We start from the raw sequence: 11,739 nt of genomic DNA, 5'->3' as shown, positions 1-11,739 counted from the left end.
TTTTCCGATCTGTATCCCTTTGATCTCCTTTTGTTGTCTGATTGCTCTGGCTAGAACTTCAAGAACTATATTGAATAAGTAGGGAGAGAGTGGGCAGCCTTGTCTAGTCCCTGATTTTAGTGGGATTGCTTCAAGTTTCTCTCCATTTAGTTTAATGTTAGCAACTGGTTTGCTGTATATGGCTTTTACTATGTTTAGGTATGGGCCTTGAATTCCTATTCTTTCCAGGACTTTTATCATGAAGGGGTGTTGAATTTTGTCAAATGCTTTCTCAGCATCTAATGAAATGATCATGTGGTTCTGTTCTTTCAGTTTGTTTATATAATGGATCACGTTGATGGTTTTCCGTATATTAAACCATCCCTGCATGCCTGGGATGAAGCCTACTTGATCATGGTGGATGATTGTTTTGATGTGCTCTTGAATTCGGTTTGCCAGAATTTTATTGAGTATTTTTGCATCGATATTCATAAGGGAAATTGGTCTGAAGTTCTCTTTCTTTGTTGTGTCTTTGTGTGGTTTAGGTATAAGAGTAATTGTGGCTTCGTAGAAGGAATTCGGTAGGGCTCCATCTGTTTCAATTTTGTGGAATAGTTTGGATAATATTGGTATGAGGTCTTCTATGAAGGTTTGATAGAATTCTGCACTAAACCCGTCTGGACCTGGGCTCTTTTTGGTTGGGAGACCTTTAATGACTGCTTCTATTTCCTTAGGAGTTATGGGGTTGTTTAACTGGTTTATCTGTTCCTGATTTAACTTCGATACCTGGTATCTGTCTAGGAAATTGTCCATTTCCTGAAGATTTTCAAATTTTGTTGAATATAGGTTTTTATAGTAAGATCTGATGATTTTTTGAATTTCGTCTGAATCTGTAGTTATGTCTCCCTTTTCATTTCTGATTTTGTTAATTTGGACGCACTCTCTGTGTCCTCTCGTTAGTCTGGCTAAGGGTTTATCTATCTTGTTGATTTTCTCAAAGAACCAACTTTTGGTTCTGTTGATTCTTTCTATGGTCCTTTTTGTTTCTACTTGGTTGATTTCAGCTCTGAGTTTGATTATTTCCTGCCTTCTGCTCCTCCTGGGTGTATTTGCTTCTTTTTGTTCTAGAGCTTTTAGGTGTGCTGTCAAGCTGCTGACATATGCTCTTTCCTGTTTCTTTCTGCAGGCACTCAGCGCTATGAGTTTTCCTCTTAGCACAGCTTTCATTGTGTCCCATAAGTTTGAGTATGTTGTATCTTCATTTTCATTAAATTCTAAAAAGTTTTTAATTTCTTTCTTTATTTCTTCCTTGACCAGGTTATCATTGAGTAGAGCATTGTTCAATTTCCACGTATATGTGGGCATTCTTCCCTTATTGTTATTGAAGACCAGTTTTAGGCCGTGGTGGTCCGATAGCACGCATGGGATTATTTCTATCTTTCTGTACCTGTTGAGGCCCGTTTTTTGACCAATTATATGGTCAATTTTGGAGAAAGTACCATGAGGAGCTGAGAAGAAGGTATATCCTTTTGCTTTAGGATAGAATGTTCTATAAATATCCGTTAAGTCCATTTGGCTCATGACTTCTCTTAGTCTGTCGACATCACTGTTTAATTTCTGTTTCCATGATCTGTCCATTGATGAGAGTGGGGTGTTGAAATCTCCCACTATTATTGTGTGAGGTGCAATGTGTGTTTTGAGCTTTAGTAAGGTTTCTTTTACATATGTAGGTGCCCTTGTATTTGGGGCATAGATATTTAGGATTGAGAGTTCATCTTGGTGGATTTTTCCTTTGATGAATATGAAGTGTCCTTCCTTATCTTTTTTGATGAATTTTAGTTGGAAATTGATTTTATTTGATATTAGAATGGCTACGCCAGCTTGCTTCTTCTGACCATTTGCTTGGAAAGTTGTTTTCCAGCCTTTCACTCTGAGGTAGTGTCTGTCTTTGTCTCTGAGGTGTGTTTCCTGTAGGCAGCAGAATGCAGGGTCCTCGTTGCGTATCCAGTTTGTTAATATATGTCTTTTTATTGGGGAGTTGAGGCCATTGATATTGAGAGATATTAAGCAATAGTGATTATTGTTTCCCTTTATATTCATATTTGGATGTGAGGTTATGTTTGTGTGCTTTCATTCTCTTTGTTTTGTTGCCAAGACGATTAGTTTCTTGCTTCTTCTAGGGTATAGCTTGCCTCCTTATGTTGGGCTTTACCATTTATTATCCTTTGTAGTGCTGGATTTGTAGAAAGATATTGTGTAAATTTGGTTTTGTCATGGAATATCTTGGTTTCTCCATCTATGTTAATTGAGAGTTTTGCTGGATACAGTAACCTGGGCTGGCATTTGTGTTCTCTTAGGGTCTGTATGACATCAGTCCAGGATCTTCTGGCCTTCATAGTTTCTGGCGAGAAGTCTGGTGTGATTCTGATAGGTCTCCCTTTATATGTTACTTGACCTTTTTCCCTTACTGCTTTTAATATTCTTTCTTTATTTTGTGCGTTTGGTGTTTTGACAATTATGTGACGGGAGGTGTTTCTTTTCTGGTCCAATCTATTTGGAGTTCTGTAGGCTTCTTGTATGTCTATGGGTATCTCTTTTTTTAGGTTAGGGAAGTTTTCTTCTATGATTTTGTTGAAGATATTTACTGGTCCTTTGAGCTGGGAGTCTTCACTCTCTTCTATACCTATTATCCTTAGGTTTGATCTTCTCATTGAGTCCTGGACTTCCTGTATGTTTTGGACCAGTAGCTTTTTCCGCTTTACATTATCTTTGACAGTTGAGTCAATGATTTCTATGGAATCTTCTGCTCCTGAGATTCTCTCTTCCATCTCTTGTATTCTGTTGGTGAAGCTTGTATCTACAGCTCCTTGTCTCTTCTTTTGGTTTTCTATATCCAGGGTTGTTTCCATGTGTTCTTTCTTGATTGCTTCTATTTCCATTTTTAATTCCTTCAACTGTTTGATTGTGTTTTCCTGGAATTCTTTCAGGGATTTTTGCGATTCCTCTCTGTAGGCTTCTACTTGTTTATTAATGTTTTCCTGTGTTTCCCTAAGTGTGTTCATGTCTTTCTTGAAGTCCTCCAGCATCATGATCAAATATGATTTTGAAACTAGATCTTGCTTTTCTGGTGTGTTTGGATATTCCATGTTTGTTTTGATGGGAGAATTGGGCTCCGATGATGGCATGTAGTCTTGGTTTCTGTTGCTTGGTTTCCTGCGCTTGCCTCTCGCCATCAGATTATCTCTAGTGTTACTTTGTTCTGCTATTTCTGACAGTGGCTAGACTGTCCTATAAGCCTGTGTGTCAGGAGTGCTGTAGAACTGTTTTCTTGTTTTCTTTCAGCCAGTTATGGGGACAGAGTGTTCTGCTTTCGGGCGTGTAGTTTTTCCTCTCTACAGGTCTTCAGCTGTTCCTGTGGGCCTGTGTCTTGAGTTCACCAGGCAGCTTTCTTGCAGCAGAAAATTTGGTCTTACCTGTGGTCCTGAGGCTCAAGTTCGCTCGTGGGGTGCTGCCCAGGGGCTCTCTGCAGCAGCAGCACCCAGGAAGACCTGTGCCGCCCCTTCCGGGAGCTTCAGTGCACCAGGGTTCCAGATGGTCTTTGGCTTTTTCCTCTGGCGTCCGAGATGTGTGTGCAGGGAGCAGTCTCTTCTGGTTTCCCAGGCTTGTCTGCCTCTCTGAAGGTTTAGCTCTCCCTCCCACGGGATTTGGGTGCAGAGAACTGTTTATCCGGTCTGTTTCTTTCAGGTTCCGGAGGTGTCTCAGGCCAGTGTCCTGCCGCTCCTGGGCCCTCCCCCACGGAAGCACAGAGGCCTTATACAGTTTCCTCTTGGGCCAGGGATGTGGGCAGGGGTGAGCAGTGTTGGTGGTCTCTTCCGCTCTGCAGCCTCAGGAGTGCCCACCTGACCAGGCGGTTGGGTCTCTCTCTCACCGGGTCTGGGCAGGATTTCAATATATGAATTCAGTGGGGTACAAACATTCAGATTCTAGCAGTGTTAAATGTTAGGACAGGAGATGTGGAAGAAAATGAATGCAGGAGAAAAGAGAGCGAACACTGGATATGCCTCTCTGTGTCCCAGCAACGATGCTGGAGAGAAGATACATCTTCCACAGAACCCTTCTGCCAAGCTGTAGTTATATTCACATGAGAGGGTGGGACCTTGGAGGGTCACTTAGCAGGAAGGTATAGATTTCTAAGGAAACTCAGTAGCTGTGTGTGGTGAGTGATCAGGCTTATGGCTAGGTGGCAGGAGACAGTGTATGGTGACGACAACGTTAGTCTAGGGTTACCTGTTACTGTAAATATTTTTAAAAGGAACTCCAACTCACGCAAGCACCTTTACCAGTGGGCCACATGGTGTCAGAGGTCTCATTCTGCCAGACAGACTCTGGCAGACTCTCTGGCCCAGAGTTCTCAAAACATCCCCACCTTACTCACTCAGTTCCCAGTTTCCATCCCACACTACCGCTGGCTACTCTCTGGGCCTGCGGCGATCTCTCGACCTCTCCTCCATGACTAGCCCCACCAGCAGCCATTCATCTAGTTCCCAAGGCGGGTCTCTGCCACACCAGTCCCATACAGAGACTTTCCATCTCCCAGCTCTCTGCTGGGAATTCACATTCCCAACAACTCATTAAAATCAAAACTCTGGAGGCTTCTAACTCATCAATCAGATTTATATCAGTAAATTCTCATCCCACAAAACGTACACACAATAAACTCAGAGCCAATTAATATTAATATAAACTACCCACCTACATGAAACAAATTGTCCTGAAATTATCCATCCCTTATGAGATTTTCATAGCTTCCTGTGGCTAATTAAAGCCACACAGGGATGGGTCATCCTACTCCTCCCCCATCTTTTCTTCTTCTTTTTCCTCCTCTCTCCTCCAAAACTCTATGCCTGCCTTACTTTTTCACTGCCACTCACAGGCCTGGCCTTATCATGAGCCTGCCCTCACCTGCATATAGACACCAATCCACAGTTGGTAACATGGACTAGTGGGTAGAGGAGCTAGCACAGAGGTTGGAGACCTGACACCAATCTCCAGATTCCACAAGGTGGCAGGACAGACCTGACTTCTCACACTGCAATGCTCTGATTGCTGATTTGGCCTGCATACTTGGACAGACAGACAGATACACTCGAGCAAACAGGACACACACACACACACACACACACACACACAGAGGCATGTACACATACACACACAGTAAAATAAACTAATTATTTTAAAGCTAATCTTGGGCTAGAGAGATGGCTCAGTCGGTAAACTGCTTGCTGAACCCCTGGATTCGATGCCCAAAACCCACACTGAGAGTGTGACAAACGATTGGCTTTCTTGGTGTCTTCCATGGCCTCTAGCCTACTGATGATGACCCAATCATGCCAAGTGTTCTTGGACACCCAGTCTCTCTGTGACCTGTGGCTCTGAGTAACTCCATGGAAGCATTGCTGTCTATGGCACTGCCTCTGTCACCTGTACACCTGACAGCTCCCGGGTTCTTCAGCACGGCACCAGCACCAGACCATAAGTCCCACAGAGTCTCTATTGCATTTTTGTTTTTTATTTCTTCTAAATTTTGGAAATAAGGTCTCTCTATGTAGCCCAGGCTCTCCTGAAACTCACCACATAGACCAATCTGGCCTCAAACTCACAGAGATCCAAGGCATGTGTCACCCAAACGTGGCCCCTTACTGAGGAGTTGAATTCAAGAGAGGTGAGGGAGCTGGAGTGACTGTTGAGTAGCCCCGGTGAGAGCCCCTTATCCATTTCTGTTCAGAGAAATCATCTCAGGGTCTAACTCAGCTTTTTACAGGGTGATTCATTTAGATGGTCAAAAACTATTTTAAAGGGTTCTATCTAAACCCAAAGTACAGGTAACTGGCACTAAACGAGAATGCCAAAACAAAGTAAGGGCCTTTTCAAGAATGAGCATTCCTTGGGATTTTACATGTTGGGTTAGAAGATGGTTCCCTGATTATGTGTGTACTGCTCCTGCAGCAGACAGGAGTGCAATCTCCAGCCCCCATGTTGGGTGTCTCAGGACCAATGTAACTCCAGGTGCAGGTGGCCCCCACCTCAGGGCTCCTCTGGCATCTGCATTTTACAAGTACAAACTCACAGAGACACACACATGCACACAATTTTTAAAAAATACCTTTTAAAAAACACTTTATTACAGAAAGATTTTATTACTGTATGAAAATGAAAATGGTTTTAAAGTTTATAAATCTTTGTCAATAAAAATGTTATCATTAAGTATTCACATGTGTTTCCCATATAATTTTAAAAATATATTCTCTCACCTCCACCCCTGCCCGAGGACATGGCCTCTACTCTTTTACTTCTGTGAAAGACTTTGGGGTTCAGGCCAGGCTTGATTTGGATCTGGGGCAATCCCCTTAGCTCTGAGCTTAAAGGTAAGCGACCACAGGGGTGTGCCACCATCCCCAAGTTAAATCTAAGCATCTACTTGGATTTCCCCATCTCCCCACTCTGGCCCTGGCCAGGGGTTGAATCTCCATCCTAGAACTTACCACACATATATTTCCCCCTTAGCTACATTCCCACCATACTTTGGCTCAAGAGGGTCTATAATGAATTTCACATCTGCTATGTGGCACGCCAGTGGAAAGGTGGGTGCTCGTTTTTATACAGAGCCACAGTGAGATCAGGACTTTCATTTTGTGGAGTTTAGTGCGGTTCTCAGAGAATGGGAAGCCTAAGTACATGAAGATATATTTGGTAATACAAATCTGTTCTATAAGAACTGTCATGGAATGGCCCCACCAGCCTCAGGCACACACAGTGCTGGTATAGAGGTAACAGCAGTTAGCAAGATTCCTGAGGCTGGACTCCTTGTCTTGCCAAGGGCCTAAGAAAGAAGCCATGTTGGTGCCATTCAGCAAAGTACTGAAACGATAAAACCAGACACATGGGTGAGACACAAACAAGGCAGCGCAATATATCAACAAGTTTTCCAAGTAGCAGAAAGCAAACCTACTCTGAGTAGATCTGTTGTCATAACCAGTGAAATGAGACCCAACCGAACGAAGTTTGCCCCTTTAGTTAATGTTAGTACAGAACCCTGACCATTGTCTGCACGGGGCCCAGCTCCTAAACTCATCCAGTTAGAAATGTCATTTACACACAGTTGAGAGGGAAAAGGCCTTATAAATGATTCAGAATTCAATTTAATAAAAATATAAGCTGACTACCTAGGGCCACTTTCCTCTTGAGAAAGAAAAAACTGTCTATACTTCATTGGTATAAATTAATTAGACAAAGGTATTTCTCTTTTCAATTTTTTGATTTTCATTTCATTCAAACAGAAACAGAATTATGTCACTTTCACCCACTTTTCCTCCCTCCACCCCCTCCCACTTACCGTCCCTCAAATCCTACCCTTTATTCTTACATGCATAGACAGACAGACAGATCCCAATTATATGTCCATGGGCAGGAGTGGGTGTGTGCATAGTGGAGGTGCCTGCAGAGGACTTAAGCATGGGACCCCTCTAGAGCCGGAGTTCAGATAGTTGGAAGCACCCAGTATGCATGGGGAACTAGGACTCGGGTCCTCCCCAACAGCAGCCTCCTAGTCCCTCTGCAAGAGTAGCATCTGAACTACGTGAGCCAGATGCCAGTTGACTTGTGAGTGGCATTGTTTGGTGTTTTCAGCCCCTGAAAACATTTCTTTTGGTTTCTAGATGCCAATGACTCTTAGATTATACCTTTAGAAAATCCACTGAGAACACCAATTAGGACCGACAAACAGAAGAACAATCTATCCAGTTTATAAATTCCGCTTTAGCAGTAAAGGAATTTAGTGACTTGCTTACTTTTACTTGGTTTCTTAACCTGTTATAGAGCTAACATCTGTTGTGTCTCATGCACCCCATACAGCTTCCATGGCGCTGTACTCACAGCCTTGCTCTCCCAACATACAGAAGTCCCCTTCGTGTAAGAGGATATGCTAAGAAGGAGCAGTAACCCTGGTGCTCGCCTACCTCTGGAAGAGCTCTCTGCAGCACACATATGTCTCATAGGTTCTACTGGTGAAATTTGTGTTTAAGAATGAGACACAGTCAGTTTCAGCACCTCTGGGAACATAGAGGATTCCTGCATGGAGGAGATAAGAATGACTTCAAGGAGGAAGATTTGGTACATGGCCCCCAAAGGTCTGTACTGCTTGGTTGGATGTAGATTAGGTGTCTGTGGGATGGATGGTTAGTTAAATAAACCTTCTGAGAGAGATCCTGTTATCTCTGCAAGAGACCATGCTTGGCCACCTACCTGCCATACAGGCACTGATGAAGGAAACACAGGCACCTGTGAAGAGGGCCCTGACCACAAGCTTGCACAAGTCACTCTTCCGTTGGGGAACCATGGATGCTGTAGGAAACAATAGAAAGCAATTGATATCTTCCTCACACAGCAAGGAGGTGTAGCCCATGAGTCCCCAATAGAAGAATGCAAAAAAAGAAAAAAAGCAGGTCCAATGAATAGTGTTCTTTGACAAATCATCTAAGGCTGTTAACCTTCCTTAAGAGGTGTATACATAAGTTAGTCTTGATTTATAACTCAGACTTCTCCTGGATCAAGGATTGTATATCTGACCCTTACCTCAGTGGTTCTGGAACACATTCAAGATAAATCTGAATCAAGCTGGGCTCTGAGCACCTCAAGCAGGCACAGGTGCCTGTGTTGGCCAGTTGAGATCTACACTGTTAAGTCCAGACTGGAACTATATGGACCATTTTAAACCCAGCTCAGAGTCACAGCTATCATGTGACAAACATACAGAAATATGGATGAGTGTTTAACAGAGAGAAAAAAGATAACCCAAAAGGAAATTGTTTCATCTTCACACGATTTAATCAGCTATCAATGACATAAATTTAGTGAATCTATCCCAGAATATGATAGCCATAAATGACATTTTAACATTCATTTCATATTTAATTGCTTCTTAGACCCATTTCTAACTTGGCTCTTCCAAGGGCTCAACTCGAGATTTTGAAAGAAACTCAGACACAGCACACACACATAAACAGAGACTCTCTCTCTCTCTCTCTCTCTCTCTCTCTCTCTCTCTCTCTCTCTCTTTCTCTCTCTCTCTCTCTCTCTCTCTCACACACACACACACACACACACCACAAACAAACACACACACATACACAGAGACTCTCTCTCTCTCACACACACACACATACACACACACACACACACACACACACACACACACACACACACACACACACGGCCCTGCAGGACCACTCCCTCTCTCTTGGTATTCCTCCAACCATCACCCAGAGTCAGCACCCTGAATACCTCTGCTTCAAGTACTAACTACTCCTCAGTACTCCGGGACTCTCGGCTTTTACCCAACGAGATATGATACTCACTGACTCCACTTATCTGATATGTCTCGTGTTTATATTTGGCATTTTTAAATTCCTGCACAAATATCGCTCCTATAAAGTTAAAAACTGTTGAGTAGGTTAATTTCAGAAAGTACTTTTGGCAGTTTAAGGAGCAAGATAGAAATATAATTTTCATAACCTCTTTCTTAAAAAGAAGATAAAAATAAAGCCCATTTGTGCCTTGGAGAAAGGAGAAGAGGGAGATAAGACATCGATTATAAAGGATATACGGTAGTCAGACTGACTGCGTTAGCTCTGAGTTATGTGTGGCCTAAGAAGGCCACTTCATTCCAGCTTCTCTAGGGAACCTCAGCTTTGCAGTGAGCTAAGGCTGGATCTGCCTGGCATGTAGAGGACCTGGGGGAATTGAACAACTCACTCAAGCCTCCCAGTGTGATCCCTATGGAAGTAAGATTGGCAAATCCACAGAGAGAAAATGTTGCAATGATTTCAGCCTTCACCTGGGGGGGAAACAAGTAGATAAATTTAGTCCTAGTAAATTCCAACCTAGGCTCAGAACCAGGTTGGAAGTTCCAGGGCACACCAAAACTTTCTTACAGTGCTCTAAGGAATCACAAATGGTGCTCAGAAAACAACCAGCCCCAGTTACAACCACTGTCATGATATGGTAATACTACACAACTCCTGACCCAACAGGATTCTTATTAAAGAGACAGAGAAAATGACCTAGATGCAAAGGCAGAGGCAAGAAAGGTTGTTTCATAGACGTTTGAATGTGCACATAAATGGAAGTAGGACATCCAGGAGAAGATATGTTCTTTGGACAGTCCCAATGTAAGGAACAGCAATCAGCTCATAGATCAAAGTTGGGTCAGAATGCAAAAGAGAAAGAACACAGACCTGAAGCAGAAGCTTGAGTACTGACACACATGCTTCTGCTTGTCTCGTGCTTAGGCTGGGACACTAAGAAACACCTTGGGCCCCCAATATTTGTGTGGCACATTGTGCCTTCCCTCAGATATGCTTCTCGCTCTGTTATTTGCTGGATTGTCACTTACAGAAATCCACTGTTTCTCGCCATTGATCCACTCTTCGACTCCAGAGAGACGTTTGTTCTTGTACTGAGACAGTTGTTGATAGGCCACAAATTCATTTATGAAGAATTTGACTCCCACTATCTCAGCCACCAATGGGCAGTCTGCCCACTGTACACCCATCATGAAAACCATTGGCCTTAGGACATAGGAGCAGATGACCTGAGGGAGAGAGAAAGAAGGGAAAGGAAGAGAAGACAACAAAGGTCAGGTGCCAGGAGTCACTCCAGACACTTAGGCTCCTCTCCTTTCTCCACCACCTTCTCTGCCTCAGGCTTTCAGCTTACAGAGGGTCAGGAAAACAAGCCCAACACATATAAGACTTTACCTGGAAAGTGAGTCCATGGATATCCACCATTTCCCCCAGCCAGGAAAGGGTAGAATTGATGAAGGCCAATACAGCCAGAAAGGCAATCAGGTTGGCTGCAACATTAGCAACAAGGCCTATGGCATCTGTGGCTCCGTTGCTCGCGGCTTCCAGAATATTCCTCTCTTCCCTGTGGTTATTGGGCATAGAGAAAGAATATGCTACCTACAGTAGTCTCAGCTCCTCAGAGAGGAGAAGCTCCATTGACCCTAAAGTGGAAGAAGTGGGCAGCCAGCCACTGTGAGGGGTGATGTGACTCCTTAGCAATTCTTTCTCTGAAGTGATTCAGATGCTCTTGCTATGAAAGTCTGATGCCTAGAACTTGGAATATTTTTATATAAGGCACTAATACAGGTGGGAAAGTTAAACCCAAACAAAACAAAAATTGAAAATGATTAGCTGGGAAGCCAAAATAGCAAAAGGGGACATGGGGTAACAGACCTTCTTCCTTTGGGGAAACTGGAAGTCTCTAGTGCACTAGGCTTCTCTAGGTAGCACACATCACCATCTCCTGAATTGTCCCCTGCTCACCCTCGAGGCAGCTTCACTCCCTCCTTGCTCTTGAACTTGGACTCTTCTACTTCTGGATATACCAGTTTGGACAAGGCAAGTGCACAAGGGGCAGCCATCACTGAGGCAGAAATCAAGGATGATGCATCAATCTGTAAAGCCAGATGGGGATTAGCACCACTATAGGGCTCAACATGGGTGCACCAAGAGCGATTCTGTTGACTGTGCCTCACCCCAAAGGATATGAAGGCTCCCAACACTGTGCCTGCTATAGTAGCAAAGCCTCCAGTCATCACTGCATGGATTTCAGAGAGGGTCATGTCTGCAAGGTAGGGACGGATGAGCAGAGGTGCCTCTGTCTAAAAACAAAGAGAAATAGTCACATACCGAGAGAGTA

At 43.5% G+C, this 11,739-nt stretch overlaps 1 protein-coding gene across 4 annotated transcripts in view; it reads right to left on the bottom strand.

Moving 5' to 3' along the window:
- Positions 1-6,139: 6,139 nt before the first annotated feature.
- The window catches only part of LOC120101643 (sodium/nucleoside cotransporter 2-like), a 29,537-nt gene continuing 23,937 nt past the window's right edge, over positions 6,140-11,739 (bottom strand). For 2 of the 4 annotated variants that reach the window (XM_087655186.1, XM_087655187.1), the window contains exons 11-18: positions 11,576-11,701; positions 11,364-11,494; positions 10,794-10,962; positions 10,430-10,627; positions 9,790-9,871; positions 8,281-8,379; positions 7,995-8,106; positions 6,140-6,897 (exon numbers count right to left, since the gene is read on the bottom strand). In XM_087655186.1, coding sequence (XP_087511312.1) covers positions 6,780-6,897; positions 7,995-8,106; positions 8,281-8,379; positions 9,790-9,871; positions 10,430-10,627; positions 10,794-10,962; positions 11,364-11,494; positions 11,576-11,701 — 1,035 coding nt within the window. In that variant the 3' untranslated portion in view covers positions 6,140-6,779. The remainder of the gene's footprint in view (positions 6,898-7,994; positions 8,107-8,280; positions 8,380-9,789; positions 9,872-10,429; positions 10,628-10,793; positions 10,963-11,363; positions 11,495-11,575; positions 11,702-11,739) is intronic. The other 2 variants (XR_015684582.1, XR_015684583.1) reach the window with 1 other exon arrangement.

Source organism: Rattus norvegicus, chromosome 3 (genome assembly GCF_021556685.1).
Source record: "Rattus norvegicus strain SHRSP/BbbUtx chromosome 3, alternate assembly SHRSP_T2T, whole genome shotgun sequence".
In the NCBI taxonomy this organism is placed as follows: domain Eukaryota; kingdom Metazoa; phylum Chordata; class Mammalia; order Rodentia; family Muridae; genus Rattus; species Rattus norvegicus.
This window is presented reverse-complemented; position numbering and strand designations above follow the sequence as displayed.